The 18,330-nt window shown below is 33.2% G+C and overlaps 3 protein-coding genes across 5 annotated transcripts; 1 reads left to right on the top strand and 2 right to left on the bottom strand.

The window, feature by feature from the left end:
* On the top strand, positions 1–4,169 carry LOC100257742 (uncharacterized). The gene is made up of 9 exons (XM_002271028.5): positions 1–225; positions 489–514; positions 686–770; positions 871–1,080; positions 2,844–2,966; positions 3,040–3,097; positions 3,194–3,267; positions 3,680–3,768; positions 3,848–4,169. Exons 1-9 carry the CDS (start codon positions 16–18, stop codon positions 3,915–3,917), a joined length of 945 nt encoding a protein of 314 aa, XP_002271064.5. The 5' UTR covers positions 1–15; the 3' UTR covers positions 3,918–4,169.
* A 428-nt stretch (positions 4,170–4,597) lies between these two features.
* Positions 4,598–9,330, bottom strand: LOC100262866 (uncharacterized). 3 transcript variants are annotated; one of them, XM_019225337.2, is made up of 4 exons: positions 9,146–9,330; positions 5,822–5,929; positions 5,282–5,341; positions 4,598–5,144 (listed from the first exon to the last, which is right to left on the bottom strand). In XM_019225337.2, the coding sequence occupies exons 1-4, from the start codon at positions 9,224–9,226 to the stop codon at positions 5,133–5,135; spliced, it is 261 nt and encodes an 86-aa protein (XP_019080882.1). In that variant the 5' UTR covers positions 9,227–9,330; the 3' UTR covers positions 4,598–5,132. The 3 variants fall into 3 exon arrangements, with proteins under 3 accessions (XP_019080882.1, XP_019080881.1, XP_059598552.1); XM_019225336.2 differs by having other exon boundaries at positions 5,277–5,341; positions 9,146–9,302; XM_059742569.1 differs by having other exon boundaries at positions 4,598–5,341; positions 9,146–9,309.
* Positions 9,331–12,412: 3,082 nt separating this feature from the next.
* LOC109123830 (myb-related protein 315) lies at positions 12,413–14,033 on the bottom strand. The gene is made up of 3 exons (XM_019224778.2): positions 13,681–14,033; positions 13,424–13,553; positions 12,413–13,204 (listed from the first exon to the last, which is right to left on the bottom strand). The coding sequence occupies exons 1-3, from the start codon at positions 13,811–13,813 to the stop codon at positions 12,661–12,663; spliced, it is 807 nt and encodes a 268-aa protein (XP_019080323.1). The 5' UTR covers positions 13,814–14,033; the 3' UTR covers positions 12,413–12,660.
* Between the last annotated feature and the right edge of the window lie 4,297 nt (positions 14,034–18,330).

Raw genomic sequence — 18,330 nt, 5'->3', positions numbered from 1 at the left:
GGGTTTGGACGCACAATGACCCCACACGGTCTTACGTGGCGATTGTTTATTGGGTTTCACAAATCAAAGTACAAACCCCTAGAAAACGCCCGAAACGCCGAAACGTTTTGTGTGGGCATCATGGGCAGATCGGCGTCTCTCTTTTCTATGGTCCTCTGGCTATGGGTTTGTCTGCAACTCAGACCCACAACCTCTTCAATTTCCCCTCCTCTTCACACTAATCAGGTGCTTCTCTTGCCAAAACCCTACTTTCTTTTGCAGCCTACGCTCAAATTTAAAGCGTCTACGGAACAGTGCTTATTGAGTTCTGTAAACTGAGAGTTGAGAATCGTATAAGGAACCCTAGTGCAATTTGATACCCAAATGCCTGTTGGTCAAGTTATCACGTCATGTTTTAGCGTTACTGGAAATAGCATATCAAAAATTTGAAATTTGGTTTCGAATGTGTTGGAACGATGTAACACTTTTTGTTCTTTTTTTTGGTCTAGGGTTTTCAAGAATCGACGAATTCGAGGTAATGAGGTTTACACTCTTATGGTTTAGGACTCTAGTTATGTGTTAAACTGTGTGGAGTTTCAATGATAAGAGCAGCCTAATTGAATTGAATTGTGTCTTGATCCGTTTTACATTGTTCTTTTTTCCTCTAAGAAATGCTCATATGTACTATTTGAATTTTGATGCTTAGAAATGTTAAGCAAGATCAGGATGGCGTTCATGAAGTGCATTGCTCGAGAGAAAGGAGTAGGGCAGCATGGAAAATTATTGAGGAGGTATTGGTGGATGAAACTATCATCTGTTTTTGGTCACTGCCCCCTGAAATATTTGGTGTGCCTCACTGCTTGGTACATAATCTGGTGATATTTTGCGCAGTATTTGATGCCCTTTGTGGAGAAAGAGGGCTATCAGATCTCAAGTAGCTGTAGGCTTCATCATGAAAATGACCTGTACAGGGATCAGGAGCAGCATAAAATCCATGTGGATATAAATGAATGGAGATGTGGGTACTGCAAAAAATCCTTCTATGCGGAGAACTATCTTGATAAGCATTTTGACAATAGACACTACAATTTGCTTAATGTGGTATGTAGTGGGTCTGGTGTGACATTTCTTTTCCTTGCATTTAGGACCATGGTTCTTTCTAGTTTCAGAAATGGGGTTCAATCTGAGCTTGCAGGACATGTTATGGAAACTACTTATCCTGCTCTGATAACTTGTGTGTAGTTCTATACCTGCGTATGATCTGGAAATCAACATTCTCATGTAACCTCCTTTCTCCACTAAGGCTTTAACCCATTCTTAGTGTTCTTTATGGGTAATTGATATTGTTGGTAGAAGTTGACGGGACATTATGTTGAAATGGTCATATGATGAGGGCACTTGGTATTTTGAAAAGAAATATAGTGCCAGTTAAACTCTCTTCCTGCATGTCAAAGACTTCAGATGCCTGATTAAACAAATCTTTGTCTTTATTGTTGTTTTATGTTTCTAGATACAACTTAATATTGATGATGTATATCAAAATATCTACACCCTGTTTTATCCTCCTTGTCTTTTTGCTCATGTTTAACTATCCTTGCAATCTAGGAACATTTGAGATAAAGGCTTTATTGAGTTGAATTCAGTTGTATAGCATAGGATGATATAAGAAAGTATCTTTTAGAACTTGGGCAAATTAGGAATGCTCCTCTCTTCTTTTATTGGTTATTCCTGCATTCCAAGAACAATTCATGTTACATCTGACAAAGGAGTTTAAGTCATTTTAAAGATTGTTTTTTCCTTTTTACATCATAAGTAAGAAGGTTTTTTTATCAATTGAGATTGCCCAGAAAACCTTTGCAAAATCAATCCCTATTGGTCCTGGGAAAAAAAAAAATCTATACGGAGTCTCTTTAAGCATGAAACTCTAGCATAATTAACCAAATTTATCCTGTGATGAAAATTCAAGAAAGCATATTAATTAAATCTGAAAACAATGCATCCACCAAAATCCAGGGGATAGATCTTTTAGTTGGTTTAAATTGTTTTGTTTTTTGTTGACATTATTATTGTTTTATTCAGTAAACTGCTAAGAAAATACATTAACATGTACTCAAGATTATGTTGTAAGAAGTTTGGAGAAAAAAGAATAATTGTTCTTCATGTCAATGTGTGAAATGATACCAATAAAAATATGCTCCGTTGCTTCTGTTAAGCCCTGAAGTTGCCTGGTATATGAAGGACATAGTCAGCTATTTTGATTCTTACATTCCCCATCTGCAAGACTCGTAGTTTAGATGATTGACGCAGAAAAGGAAACTTGAAATATTAAGATATATTTTATGATCCAAACAAACCTGCATGTATTTCACTGTGCCACTCCACTTTCACAAAAATTTGGAGAACATGATTTTCAAGTTTGTGGATCAAAATTTGGCCTGAGTCCAGGCTCTGCTGGCAAAAGGGTTGTGGTGGGAATGAAGAGGTTCCAGGTCTGGCTCCAAGTAACTTAAAAAAAAAACATATGTGGGTCAAATTTTTAGATCAAATGTTCTTTGTAAGTTCTGCAGGTGATCCTAATTTCCTGTGTTAGAATTGTTTGAACCTTCACTGGATTTTCCTGTCACAAAGTGTCACATTCTGGTTCTGAAATTATTGTCAACTCTCCCTGGTTCTCAACCATCCAATCGATTGATGTCTTTTAGCATGCATACTTGAGCTTATATCTATCCTTTTTTTTATAGTTTCTACACTAAGGACCAACTTTATCTTTCTGTTTGAGAATCTAATCATTTCAGGTATTTGACCCATGGCCTTTCCTTCGAACTTGAAAATAATTTAAGCGTCGAAACTTTTGTTCAATGCAGAGTCAAAACAAGTGCTTGGCAGACGTATGTGGGGCATTGCATTGTGACCATGTGATGGATTCTAAGTTACAGAAGACTAAATGCAATCCTGCAGCTGCTGCAAGGAATCACCATCTGTGTGAGGTTGTTTTTCAATAATGTCTTTTGCATGATCAAATCCACTGCTCTTTAATCCATAATTGCTATTTCTGGGCAGAGTCTTGCTGATGGTTGTTTTCCAGTCAGTGGAGGTCCTTCAGCAAGTCGTCTTCATGGTAGTCTTTTATATATATCTTTTTAGTCACTCAGCAGCATAATTTTATTATTTTTATTGGCTTACAATTTTGCATTTTGACACTGTTGATTTATAGAATTCTTCTTGCGCCAATTCTGTGATGCCCACACTTGCACTGGAGGCCGGAAGCCCTTCTCAAGAGGGCGCAAGGTAAGTGCGCAGCTTTACTTGAGTTGTTTTCTGTTTACTCAAATGTACAGTTAGGTGGACAAGCTGTTTCCAATTCCTGTCTTGGGTTTGCACTTTTTCTATGGTGACATTTCCTCATGGTTAATAAAGACAAAGATATTGGGAACCATCATGTAAATAACTCGTGTGCAGACCAGACAATTGGAACCATTCAAATTGATTCATACAGTAATGTAGATGTTGATTGGACATGCCCCTTGCCATCAGGTTGCAGTTAGCTTGACATATGTTTTTAATGGCTAAAGCGGAGAAGCTTATTTTATTTTAGCATTCCATGGACCTCAATTTCTTATGTTTTACATCCTTTGACTAAGGTTCTATAGGAACTGGATTGTTTGATCATTCTCTTGGTTGATTATTTTCATATGCACAGAAGCGGACAAGTGTTTTCTACCTCTGTATTTCCATATTGACTCTGATGTTGCTGCCACTTTTCTACTTCTTTGTTTATTTGTACCAGAGGTAACCTATTCTCATCTTTGTTTGCCCCATTTTCATGCGTCTTCTAGTGGCTTCTTAATGTTTAGTTGTTTTGTTGCAGGGGATTGAGAAGGGGTGCCCAAAATTTTCGGCGCATCTCTGAAAGTGGACGGAAGAAAAAACCAACTTAGTTGGTGTGGATTTTCATTTCTTCCACTTCTATATCCAGTCTCCTTTTTCCTTTGGAGAGAGTGCTTCAGTAACCATTGAAATCAAGTCTGCCATGGCCACCTTGTTTTCTGTATATCAGGCATTTGAAGAGAATTCCAATGTAAAAATGAAAAAAAACAAGAATTACAAACGAATTATCAGAAAATCTGATTTACTTGACGAGAATCTTTATTCTCAATTCAATAACAGTTAATAATATTTGTTCTCATCAATCTTCCCAAATGTTTACAACATCATCTCAGATATGTTTCTCCACCATTATAACCAGCTTGTTATCTTCAACCCATTATCTTGACATCAATCTGCGTTATACCAGTTATACTATAAGTAAGCTGTTAATATTCTTTTCCTATGCTACCCATGGGTGTAAGAACTTTTCTCCCCTTATCTTTGCTGGATGAACATGGATTTCAGTAAAATGGATCTCTTGACTGTAGGTTGAAAGATGACATAAAAATGATACCGTTCTAAGCGTTAAATGGAAACTATAGCATGTCATTTCTCCATGCTCATCGGGCTGCCAATAATTAGCTCAATGTTGTTAGCGTTTGATGTACAGATTTCTCTACTGAAGTATTTTTCTCTGGAACTAGAACCAAGATGCAAATGGATACAAACCTGCAGCAGGTCAAAACAGATCTCCAAACAAGATTCAATTGTTATTTCATGTCCTTGATTGTCTCTTATACATGGCAATAAAAAGAAATAAGAAAGAAGGAAGAATACATTGGTAAACCAAAAATCAGCCAATCTTGAAGAAGCAAGGGCACAGTGACATAGATGGCAGGTACAGAATTGAATTGCTTACACTCACATGGGTTCAATGAAGTTAAATTCAGATAATTAAAACCATGGTGATGCTCCATCACAACATCTGCCCAAAACACTGCATGGTAACATTATCGGCTCAAACATGATATTCAAGGAAAGAATGAAATTCCACTATGCTTTCAACCCAAGGTGGGTTACTTTGTCTACATCACATGGGCTAGGCATCATTGAAACAACTGCCTGGGTTGAACTCCAACAAAATTCACCATCATTTTCTTCTGGGTGGATCCCGATTGAGCCCATGCTTCTTTAGGGTTTTGATATAATTTCTCATGAGTGTAAACTTGTTGCTACCAAGATGGTAGAAATAATCCCATGTGTATATCCCAGTTTTATGCAAGTCATCAAAAAGAATCCTGGTCCAACCACCAAAATGAAACAATAATACAGTTTCAATAAGAAAATATTTGTTTTTTGGTTTGAGTAAAAAACTTAAATGACCCAACAGAACATGCAACATCCAAAAGTTACTTCTGAGACTAGAGTACCTTACCCCGTAGTTCCCTACGGGTTCTGCAGACATGATTCCAACATGACGCCGCCCAAAGATCACCTAGATCAGGCATGTCAAATATTGAATCAGGGAAACAATTACGGGTAAAACAATCAACCATGAAAATCATCTACTTGTTCCTTTGAAAATTATCCAAGTGATGCCAAATTTCTGTTAGTTTTGAAGGAAAACCAATGCACAAAGATTTCAAACAGATACAGCACTTAAATCAATCCAGGTAAATAAAATTCTCCCCAACTTCCAATATCAAATGTCAATCATACAGAAGGTAATTTTCATTAGTTAGATCCTAGATGCAAAGATAGGAGGTCAACAAGTGCAAAAGTTGCTCTATGTTAAATGATTCCAACTATTCCATGGACTAAAGGAAAAAAGAAAACAGTTCATGATTTAAAAGATATTTTTCTTGACAACATAAAATATATATATATATATAAACCAACAATAACAACAACAACAACAGCTACTACTACTACTACTACTACTACTACAGTAAAGATGAAATTTTTTTCCAATTACCTTCTCACCGCCAATGGACCTAACTTTGCTATCAGCAGCTGGGCTGTGTATTCTAAGAAATTCAGCCGACAAATTAAATGCACTGCCATTGTCAAATTTCACCTCCACCTGAAGTAAATGGTCATTTGGAAGTCAAATTTAAGTCAGAAGGTGATAATTGATAAGAGGTTAGAAGTAACATGATTCACAAAAGCAAAACGGGCGGCTAACCAACAGTCAATACAGACATTGCAACAAAATTTGGGGAAAAACAAAAATCCTTAACAGTTGAAGTTTCTGCAAGATTATTGTTCACAAATTCGTCAAAAATGATCAAAATCAAATTTCCCACAAAAAAGAAACGCTGCAAGGTTAAAATTCAAGTTGAGGAACACCAGTGAAGATGGAAAATTTTTATCACCAAACAAGGGGGAAAAAACCAAGTTTATGGATCTAACAACCTTCAAACAATTTTGCTGGAAATTTTTTATCACTAAACAAGGGGAAAAAAAAATCAAGTTCATGGATCTAACAACCTTCGGACAATTTTGTCAATATATCTCCTTTTAACTTTAGGTTCAATGGAATGATAGGAAATTATTTTATTACTTGTCAAAAGATTACCTGGTTTTTTTACTAGCTTGTAAAGCTAACCTTACAACAAGCACTTCTGTTGTAGGTTGTTCTCACTAATTAGAATCCCATAACCATAACACACTCTAAGCCTATCAATAATAATAAAAACATAACACAGTCTAAAAATAACTCTCTGTTTACCACAAACTCATCATTAGTCCTACCTGTTTACATGTTTTATTTCTCCACCCTTTAGATCAAAAAGTCTTTGCTCAACCTATCATAATGCTTGGATTAATTGAGCATAATCGATTAACATTTCCTAACCTTTTCATTATTGCAATTAGCTATCCAACTAGCAAGCAATATGTGAACCAAAGTGTGATATTGCAGGCGTGACTCATGATTTGTGATTCACTAGGGGTCACAATTTGTTCTGTTCCTGTTGCAGCCATCTGTCATAAAGCTGGCTTGGGATAGTTCAATGATCCATTACAGGCTTCAGGATCGTATGCATCAACATCAGGCTGCAGGAGAACTGTTTAGCACCTAGGGTTGGACTTGGGTTGGCCTTCAGTCTGACCCAACTAACATGTTGCATTCTTATACAGAAAGAGAAGAGGAAGTAATGAAGGATAAGAAGAAGTAATACAGAGCATAAAATAGTCTGTGAGCTAAAGGAAGCTACCTAAAGCAAATCGAAGAGGTCAATAAATAGAACTGTCAACAGATCCTAGAAAGGATAGAAAACTAGTCTAGTTTGACCATCTCAACTTTCATTCGAGCTCAGATTTTCGTTTGATTTCTCCAATTAAATCCCCCCTCACAGCCTTCCTCCTTTAGTGATCAATCACATCCAGATGCATCCTCTCCCTTTGATCAACCTGTTATGTCATCACCATAAGGAAAATTTCCTTTTGAGACTCATACCAATCCTTCCTTATCACATGATGCTGCCCACAAGCATTCTTCCATCACTTAAAATGAGAGGCTAGTGAGACTTCTTATGAAACACAAGCAGCACCACTTTCTCAACCTCATTGAATGATGATGAGATCACAAAACAATATCTTTAAGCCTAAAAAACACTTTTGTTTAGCAGCGAAGCATGACATTCCTAAGTTATTTGAGCCTACATGTGTTTCTGAAGCTCTTCAAGCTTCAGAATGGAGAGTTGCCATGTTTGAAGAGTTTGATACTCTCCTTCAAAATGCCACTTGGGACTTGGTTCCACCATGCTCTACCCAAAATTAGTTGGGTGCAAATGAGTATTTTGAGTGAAGTGTAACCTTGATGGTTCGGTAGCCTGATATAAAGCACAGTTCATTGGTAAATGTTTCCATCAACAGCCTAGCATTGGTTGTAGTGATACTTTCAATCTCTTTGTCAAACTGAAAACTGTTCATGTACTTCTCTACCTTACTCTCTCCTATGGTTGGTCTTGGTGATAACTAGACACCAACAATGCCTTTCTTCATGAGCATTTTCCAGATTAGGTATATGTGTCCTAGCCCCTTTATTTCACCTATCAAACTTGCCCCTCTCATGTGTGTCAACTTCGGAAAGCTCTCTACAGTCTTAAACAAGACTATCATGCTTGGTACACTAAGTTAAAAGACATTCCCACTTTCCATTGACTTCATCAATTCACAATTGGATACGTTAGTTTTTATTTATTCTCAAGGTGTTGTGGTTCTCTACTTGCTTCCCTACGTAGATGACCTAATGTTTATTGGGAATAATAATCCGGTGATAGATGACTTTGTCAGAAAACTATCTGCACAATTCTCTATCAAAGATCTTGGTCAACTATTTCTTGGTTGTAGGTAATTCCCAAAACCACTGGTATGTTTTTGTCTCAACATAAATATATTCATGATATTTTTTTTTTCTCACATAGGCATGCCTGGGGCTAAGAATGTTCAGACTCCACTATCAACTAGTGCCTCCCTATCGATTACTAATGGCTCCAATTTTTCTAATGCCTCTGAATACCAAAAGGTGGACAGTAGTCTCCAATACCTCTCATTGAGCAAGCTAAACATTGCTTTTACTGTCAATAAATTGTCTCAATTTATGCACAAAGCAATTGAAACTGATTGGGAAGTCACTAAGCATCTTCTCCACTACCTGAAAGATACCATCAATGATGGAGTTTTCCTTAGAAAGAAGTTTCCATTGCTTCTTTGTACCTTTTCTGATGTCAATTGGGTTAGAAATAAGGATGATCGTACGTCTATTTGTAGTGAATATCCATGGGAACCGATTGCAAAAGATTGGAAACAAGTTCAGTATGTTTCTGGTAGTTGAGATACCACTTGGTTACAATTTTGGGAAAAATTCTATTGCTACGGAGAGCAAAAGCAAAAGCAAATTTTCATTTCTCCGGAAGCGAGAATGTTATACCAACAATGCTAATTGTTTAATGTGAGTTAAAAAAATTAATTAATTTATAGATTTTCATTTTCCACGAAATGGGTGCTCAAGGATTCATCTGGGCATGACCATCCATTTAAGAAAAACGCAAGAAAGGAGAAGAAATAAATAAAAAATTCGAAATTCATAATTCCATCACTCAACTGAGGCTAACACATGGCATAGTCAAGGTAAACCTTCAATCGTTTTGGGAACGAAAACAACATAAAAACACAATATCTAACAATAACATGTCAATAATTTACCTTGCCCTTTTTCTTCAGTTTTCTCAGAAACCAAACAGGGACAAAAAGAAAACCCCAGAAATAAAAAAGAGAGAAGCATAAAGCTTACAGTTTTAGGAGGGTGAAGAGAGAATTTAGTCAGGCGAGGGGTGGTGTGAATGCTACGAACCCCTCTCAGCCTCGCCAACATAGCTTCTCTTCGATTCGTGACTCGTCGACTCGGATGACGCGCCAAACCAGTAACTCGGTCACTCCCCCACTCTTGTCTACTAACCTAACGGACCTGAGTGTATCGGGTGGGCCTGGGCCTAAAACGGGGCCATTTAAGGTTTCATTTTTTGGGCCTTTGGATTGGGTCAGATTAATCTTAGCCCTCCCTCAATTTCAAATTCAAATTAGGTTAAGTACAAGAAAATATTCACACAATCTTTTATAATTTTTATTATTTTGTGAAATAATATTATTTTTATTGGTTTTTTAATTTTATTGAAAGACATCAAATGTATTATTTTATTATTTTTTATTTAAATTTTGACATAAATATTTTTTTTTCCAAAAAACAAAAAAGATGAATTCAATTCAATAACCCAATCAATTACAATCTCATCAAGAGTCTAGAAATAAAATTTGCTTCGCCTTGATTTAAGTACGTTGCATTAGAGATTGAAATTCATGTTCAATGTTTCTTGATTTCATTAAACTTGGATTACCAACTAAACAAATCCAAATATTATTCTAATTTCATGTTTGTAAAAGTGTAATTAAGTTTCCGTTTAGTTATCAAAAATAGTTTTTTGGTAATTGTTTTTTAGAACTGGTTTTTGTTGTTGAAAACAAAAAAAAAAAATCAAGAAAATATGTTCAACAACTAAAAACTGTTTTTTATTTTATGTTAGAAAACATAATATTTTCAAAGAACATGTTTCAAAAATAATTATACAAACATAATTAAAAACAAAATATTAAACATAAAAATTATTTTTAAAAATATTAAAAACAAGTAAAGAAAATACTTCAAATTTTCAAACAAATTTTTATCATACAAAACATTATAAAAAAGTTTTTAAAAATTATTTTTCCAAAATGTTTCAACGACCTTGTCCAACTAAATCTAAAATTTTGATTATTTATTTATTTATTAATAAGCAATGATAATGATGATTATGGGGATGAGGCATTTGAAAAGGTAGGGAGGACGCCAGCCACCTACAGCCCTAATCACCCTTTCAACCACTTTAATTTTCATAAACTAAATGGAAGCTCATTGTAAGACTTTATTTATTTTTAATTTCTAACTGCAAATTCATTACAATCCTCCAATGAAAATAAATATAAAATTGCAAATCTAAGAATATGGGAATAGAAAAATAAAAAATTGTAGTTAGTTCAACCCCACTTGGAAATTAAATTTCAACTAAGTGCTGTTTGGTAGCTTGACATCATAGAATGTTTTTAAGTTTGAAATGACGTGGAGATTCGGCCCAATTGAATTTGGGTCAAACTAAAAACCCCATTACCTAAACGTTGGTACTCGGTCCCTTCCTTGAAATTTGAAAATAATTAGGATACGTTTAACAACCGTTTTTTAGAATATTTTTTTTATTTTTCAAAACAAAAAAAATTAAAAAATATATTTGACAATCAAAAATTATTTTTTGTTCTAAAAAACAAAAAATATAATATTTTCAAAAAACATCTTTTAATTATTTTTAGTTGTTTTCACTTTTTTTTTTAAAACCGTTTAAAAAAATAATTATATAAATACGTATAATAATTAAAAATAAAGCTTAGAAACATTTCAAATTCCTAAACTGATTTTTGTTATACAAAAATCGAAACGAGAAAGGTGCTCATAGATCAAGTTGAAATAAGAGAACAGTTTTTAAAAAAATTATTCTTAAAAACCATTTTTCATAACTATTATCAAAACCAATTACTCAACAAGACCTTCACTTCCACAATTATATTTACCAATCTATTTTTTATTTTTAAAAAATAATAAAAACAAAATATAGCCAAACAACACCTATCACTTGTCATCTTGATAGTGGTTTCTTTTAATTAATTTGTTGAATTATTTTATCTCTTGTGATTAATTACTCAACCACATTATATAGCCGGGCACGCTTCCTTGAATGTACATATAAAATATAATATATAGTATAGTAAGTATTTTTATGAGGGCCTGTTACATTTTATGTGTCGTATGGATGTCGGACACCAAATGATGCTAAGCTTACATGATCCCCAAGAAGGCTAAAGTCATAGTGATTACAACACCCTTTCAAGCTACCCAATGATTTGTTCAGACCTTACCTGCCCTTCCCATTTCTTTTTCTCACACTTGATAATTTTTTTAAAATAAAGTTTGGACTAGTTTCATAAAGGGACTTACCACCAACATAAAGGAATTAAGAAAGTGTTGAAAGGATAATCTTTTTTTTTTTTTTTAAGTTTTTTAAACTAAAGTTTAGTGTTATCTGTTGGACTAAAAGGTGTTGAGAAAGGTAATAATTCATCCCTGCAAAACACCTACCTCAATTATATAATCCCATGCCTATTCACCAAGTCAATAGCATGTATTATATATTCAAACTTTGGACTTAGCCAGTTATCAAACTTCAAACTCAATCTTAATCCTAACTCATCATTTAATTGACTAACGGCAGATAATCTTAATTAAAATAATTAAAAAAAAGACCAATCCTTGTAGTTCAACTGTCATATCATCACGTCTTGGATGGATGAAAATTTTTAATACAAAAATGCATCAATTCTTAATAAAAATACCTAAAATTTAGTGACATACAAATAGCCACAAGTAAGGGTGACAGTAGCATGAGTTGTTTTAGACACCTACCTCGTTCCTAATAAGAGTTTGAGATTTTTTTTTAAAACTCGAGGTGAGTTCAAGATAAATTTGAGAAATTCGCATATTCATTACGTTAAAAAATTTTAATATGACAAAGATGAGAATTATTTTAAGTAAATGGAACTAGGTTGAGATGGGGTGACCTCTCTCAAACCCGACCCACTGCAATTCCTAGCAACGAAGAGGACACCATGTTTGTTTGAATGATACATCGTGTTGCACACAAAATCAGAAATCAACGAATTCACTTCATTTTTAAGTGCTTAGCATGAACCATGTACTTCTTGGAGTCGGAATATAAAAAATGTGAGGTTGATAAAGATTATAAAAATAGTCCATGGATAAGCAAATCTGACAAGTGGGTTGTAGAAAGATTCATCTTTGGAGGCTAGAAAAACTATAAACCCTTCTTAGGGACATTTTGAAATTATTCTAATAGAAATTTATGGCATGCTTCTTTGGTTCCCTAAGGATGAAATTAATTAAGGCGAGGCATGGGAATACTAATTAAGAACAAGAGATTGTTATAAACAAATACAGGTTGATTAAAACATGACTCCAATAAAACACAAGTTTCAATGATTGACAGCAAAACAATAAGGTGGAGGAGGAATCCATGTCATATTGGAAAACACTAGATCAAAATAATATGATTTACACTTTCTTTTTGAGAAATTTTTTATTGCATGAGCGATGATCATCCTGATGGGTGAAACTAAAGTCACTAAGGCACAGAAGGGGAGACAGTATGTTCAATGGCTATTTTCCAAGAAGAAAAGCTCTTGTTCTAGATGATTGAAGTTGTCCCATGAGAGTAGAGAGTCCACTGTACAATCAACCCATTGCTGTAAGCAGTCATCTTGGAGAGATGAGGATTCAGCCATGGAAGGGTTGAGAGAATCTTCTAGAGAAAATGAGGGACTGTAGGTGTTTGATGAGGTTTTGGTTTGCTGGTTCATCAGTAGTCCCAACTCCAAGTCCGAGCTTCCATCCAACATTTCATTTAAAAGATCGTCAGTACTTGCTTCATGGCTGGTCATTTCCCCTCCAGTTTGTTTCTCTTGTACTGTGTCTAGAGTATCACCCCTCTCACCATTTCTTTCCTCTTGCTGTTTTGACGAAGCAGAGTCTGGAACCGTGTCATTTTTCTCATTGACCTCATCCTTTTCCTCGATTGGTTTGTGGGTCACTGGGTCTAACCCCAGTTGCTTTAGCCGCTTCTTGATTCGTGTATTCCAGTGGTTCTTGATTTCATTATCCGTGCGACCAGGGAAGTGTGAGGCAATCTTAGACCACCTAAACAAAAATTGTAAATGAGGTAGGAGAAAGAAACACATCAACCAACAACCCACTATCGAATGATGATAAAGACTGCTTAAATATTGGCCGCTCTTCTTGTTCCACTGCCACTACTTTACAGACTAGTAACAATCAAAGTATAATGTTTGAAGCAAAATGGACTTAAAGCAAATGAATGAAAACGAAAGGCACTTATATTTATATATTAATTATTACCTGTTACCAAGACGTGAATGAAGTTGGATTATCTGATTCTCTTCCACTTCTGATAGTGCGCCTCTCTTAAGATCCGGCCTCAGATAATTGATCCATCTTAGTCTGCAACTCTTTCCACATCTCAACAATCCTTGACATCACCATACATACACAAAGAAGTGATCATCATCATCAACAACATCACCATCATCTCAGCCAACTTTTAAAGGAATATCAATCAAACTATAAGCTGTATAGAGAAAGATCAGGAGAGAAACCTGCAAGCTTGGGAACCATTCTCCAGCATTGGATACCATTATTGAGGATGAAGCTCATGAGTTTGTGATCTTCCTCAATTGTCCATGGACCTCTCTTCAACCCAACCTTGTCACAACAAGGCTGTCTTCCCATCTTCCAGACTTGGCACAGGGAAAAGAAAGGAGAGAAATGGTGGGATTTGTGACAACAACAATAAGCAAGACAGCCCGAAAAGGGGCCTTATAACCCAAACAAAGATGCTGCCAGCTGGTTATCCCAACATTTTTAAAAGTAAAATGTAGTTTAAGGGGGGAGATACATGATTGAATGGGGGGAGCATTTAGAGTTGATAACCCAAAGGCATCAAGGATATGTAATAATAAAATATCCACCACCTTATTGAGACAATAGACAGTGCCTTCGTTTGTAGAAATTTTACATGGAAAGAGAGGCCAGACGTGGGTCTGGAGCCTGGACTGGCTGACATATTCAATTTGTGCAACTAAAGTCTTCCCTTATTGAGGTAGAGAGAAAAAAAAAAATGGGGATTGATGGGATTCCTTGGTCCCTTAAAGGCTGGCCAGTTTTGTCGTTGGAGGCAAACCTACTCAGCCTTCAGTTTTGAGAGAGATGCCTTAATTAGCTAGATTATGGATCTGCTTTCAGAAATTTGGTATGAGGGTCAAGTAATTTAATTGCCATTAATTGGGAGTCAATGCTGATCATTGATTCAAACAATAGAAAAATCAATGGAAACGCCCCCAGATTTTTCCTCCTACCCTTGTCCTCATCCTGACAATGTGATCTAATGTTTTTTTTAGCCATTGAAGAGCATGAAAATGCATGTAACCAGTCAATATTGATTAGCCAACCAGATTAAAAGAGCTCGCCAGGATATTGCAGATATATACTAATGATTAATCAAGAGCTAAAAAAAATGAAAAGAACAGCTAGGGACCATGGAGAAAAGAGAGGAGATGATTAGAGGGCAACCACAAATGTCCCTGGTAGGAGACAGCAGGGCCACACATATATTCAGATTATTGAGTGTAGCATAAAAAGGATACCCAAAATGTGAAGTTACATCATCCCCTACTCCAAAATCAAGGCTCTAATTTTGAGAGGAACACATGAGAGCACAGTAGCAAGTGTCACCCAAAATCATTCCTTTCCATTCAATCCTGCTTTTGAAGCCTCAAAGATCATCATGGGAAATGGAGTCAGCTTCACCAAAGTGCCTTAACGTTGATTAATAATTAACAACCAACAATATGGGCTCATCACAGTCAAAGTCTGAAACCCCATAACCAGATGATCTCCTTTTTCATGGGACATTCAAATATTGCAGCAGCAAGCATATATTTGACAAGTGCCCCCTATATAAAATAAAAAAAAATTAATCAGCAGTACTGAAGCAATTTGGTTCATGCACACAACACAAATATCCAACATCGAATATTCGCCTTAATTATTTGGGTTGCACACAGCCATCAACTACGCAAACGTCTTTGGGGTCGTGGAAAAGTGGAGCTCAATATTCCTCACAATGATCTTGAGAAGTAATTAATTAAGGGTACGTTCTATTTATTTTCTTTAAATTTTGAACTAATTTTTACGGAGGTTCTGGAGACAACATACAAGATGCAAGTAAGCTGCTATTTATAAATCTTAAGCACGCCTGCTTGGGATATGATTGTCCTGGGGCAGATCTGCTACAGGAGTAAATCGTCTTCCCTCAGCTGCACCTTTGCTTTGAATATATTAAGCACGCCTGCTTCATATGGATCCGAATGAACTTGACAGCACTAAATATGGAATAGTTCAGATGCCTTCAATTACCATTTATATCTGTCAATATTTTATTTTCATGTTAAAAAAAACAAAAACAAAAAAACCACTGTCATTCAATAAAATGAAAAGTAGTAACATATTGGCCTTGTTTAAAAGCGGTTTTTTAGAACCATTTTTGTTAACTTTAGAACAAAAAAATACGATAATAAAAAACTATTTTTTATTTGTTATTCTTAAGAATAGAAAACATGATGATTTTATATAACATTTTTTAATTCTTTTTAATTGTTTTTATTTGTTTTTATAGGACTATTTTAAAAAATAATTATATAAGTATATAAAATAATTTAAAATAAAACATTAGATATAAAAATTATTTTTAAAAATATTTAAAACATGTTTAAAAAAATTTTAGGTTTTCAAATAAACTCTTATTCTATAAAATCAGAGAATAATTTTCAAAAACTATTTTTTAAAATTGTTTTTTAAAACGTTCCCAAACTTGGCTTATACTTTCTATTTTTTATTTTTAAAATTAAAAAAAAAATTCTATATGAAAATAAAATATCTTAGATTTACTTATATCTTGTATATGAAAAGTAAGTACAAATTTATTTGTATCTTTAAAAATTTTAACTTTTGAGTTAACAAAAAATTTTGACACTTCAATTTCTTTAAAAAAATTTAATATTATTACTCTTTTAAAATAAACTTGTATCTTATATACAAGTTATATAATTTCCTTATTTTAAAAACAAAAAATGGAAAATATATTCATTGCTCTTTTTAAAGTAAACTTGTATCTTATAGACAAGTTATAATATTTTTAAATTTTAAAAACAAAAAATAAAAAATATATCCAAACGTCTATAAGTGTTCACTTGGATACTTTTTATTTTTTTATTTTTAAAATTATAAACTTCTATATAAAATTAGAATATTTTGAACAAAAAATATATATTTATCTTATATCTTTAAATTTTGAAATTTTGAGGTAATAAGAATTTTTTATACCTTAAATTTTTTAAATAATTTTTAAAATCATTTTTTTAATATAAACTTCCAAAAATTCTTGTATCTTATTGAAAATTACAATTATTTAAAAAAAAATTTTATTTAAAAAAAGCATGGTTAACATATACAAATGGATAAGACAGTTGGATATTTTTTTTTCTATTTTTAAAAATAGAAAATAATAATAACTCGATATAAACTTTTAAAAACTTTTTCTTTACATACCCTTATTTTTTTATTTAAAAAACAAAAAATAAAATAAATATATGTCGGATATATTTCTAGTTTACTATTTTTAAAAAGTGTTAATTTCATTCAAATACCTTCTTTATTCTTTTCATTTTTTATTTTCACTCAACTCTTTACTTACTCAAAATAAGAAAGATGTATAATAAAATTTTAAACCTATAAAAACTACATATATTTAGCCAAAAGCTCAAAAAAATGAATGAAATTAACCATTTCAAAAATATAAAATGATAATAACTCATATATAGAATTTTAAAATTTGTATCGCATTAAAAAAAATTATTACTTTAAATTTTAAAACTTTTAAAAGTAACTTTTGAGAATATAAATAAATTTATATTTTTTTTTATATACAAGAGTTATTATATAATATTACTATTTTTAATTTTAAAAGTGTATTAAAAACTTCAAAGTTCAGGTTCAAAAATTCGAAGAAGCTTGTACGGTTTGGGAAGAGACTATTTATATCAAAGAGGTCTACGAAAAATTCTGGAAAAACATCAACGGTTGCTGTGAAAGTTGGATCTACATTGGATCTCACCTGAATCGCTCCATCCCATCGAATTGATTGGGTCATGTAGGAACAAGGTTCAAATCTACCGGCTAATTGTAAATAGCCCCAGAACTATAGAACAAATGATTATCCCGCACCTACATCGAGGTGGAGAAAATGGTTTAGTGTAATGAATGGGGCAGTGAGAGGCAGCGTACCACATAAGACACAGTATTGAAGCTTTGTCTATTTTGGGAATGGAGATGAGTAAGTTTTTAATCAATATTTTATGAGATGTTTGACCATTATCTTAATGTGGTGACGATGGATGGTGCACTCTCCTATTTTAGTGGACACTTCTTTTATTTTATTAATCAAGATGCAATATGGGCCCTTAATTCTTGTAGGGTTTTTTTAAAAAAAAAACATAATTTTAAATTTTTTTTACTCGTAAACGTGTTGAGTATAGAAAGTGAATTCATCTTATGAAAATATAAGTTTGTTGTAAAAATAAAAGAAGTGATAAAAAATATTGTATTTTTATATTTATTTTTAAAATAATTGTATTTTATTTTTTTTAAAAATAAAATGAGATTTTTATATACATCTCTTAAATTAGAACAAATAAATTATAAATACAAAAATGATTGCTTAATTATTTAATATATTTAGTTATAGAAAATTCTATCCTAATTTAAAAATATGAAGAAAATACAAAAAAAAAAAAAAAATCATCCTTTGTGATGGTGGGAAATTATAAGCATCAAATCCATATAAGAAATTATTTCATTTATAATAATAAAATTCTTGGAAAAAATATATAATAAAGGAAAATTATATATGTAAATTTTATACAAGAAATTAATTGCTTAATAATTAAATATATGAAATAATATGAAAGTCTTTACTACAAAAGCAAATTATATTTATTAGAAAAAGAAATAAATTAATAATAAGAAATCTTGTTTTGAAAATATGGAAAATCATTTTGGTAATTCAGGATCATATTTTCACCTTTTAGTCAAATATCCCATATGTGCACATTCAACGATTAGATTACGAGGGGCCACATGAATTGTCTCACCGTTAGTTAGTTCATGTGGCAAATCCAAACCAGCTCAAA

The sequence above is a fragment of the Vitis vinifera genome, chromosome 14, assembly GCF_030704535.1.
Source record: "Vitis vinifera cultivar Pinot Noir 40024 chromosome 14, ASM3070453v1".
NCBI lineage: Eukaryota > Viridiplantae > Streptophyta > Magnoliopsida > Vitales > Vitaceae > Vitis > Vitis vinifera.
Note: the sequence above shows the minus strand (reverse complement) of the source record. Positions and strands in the feature narration are given on the sequence as shown.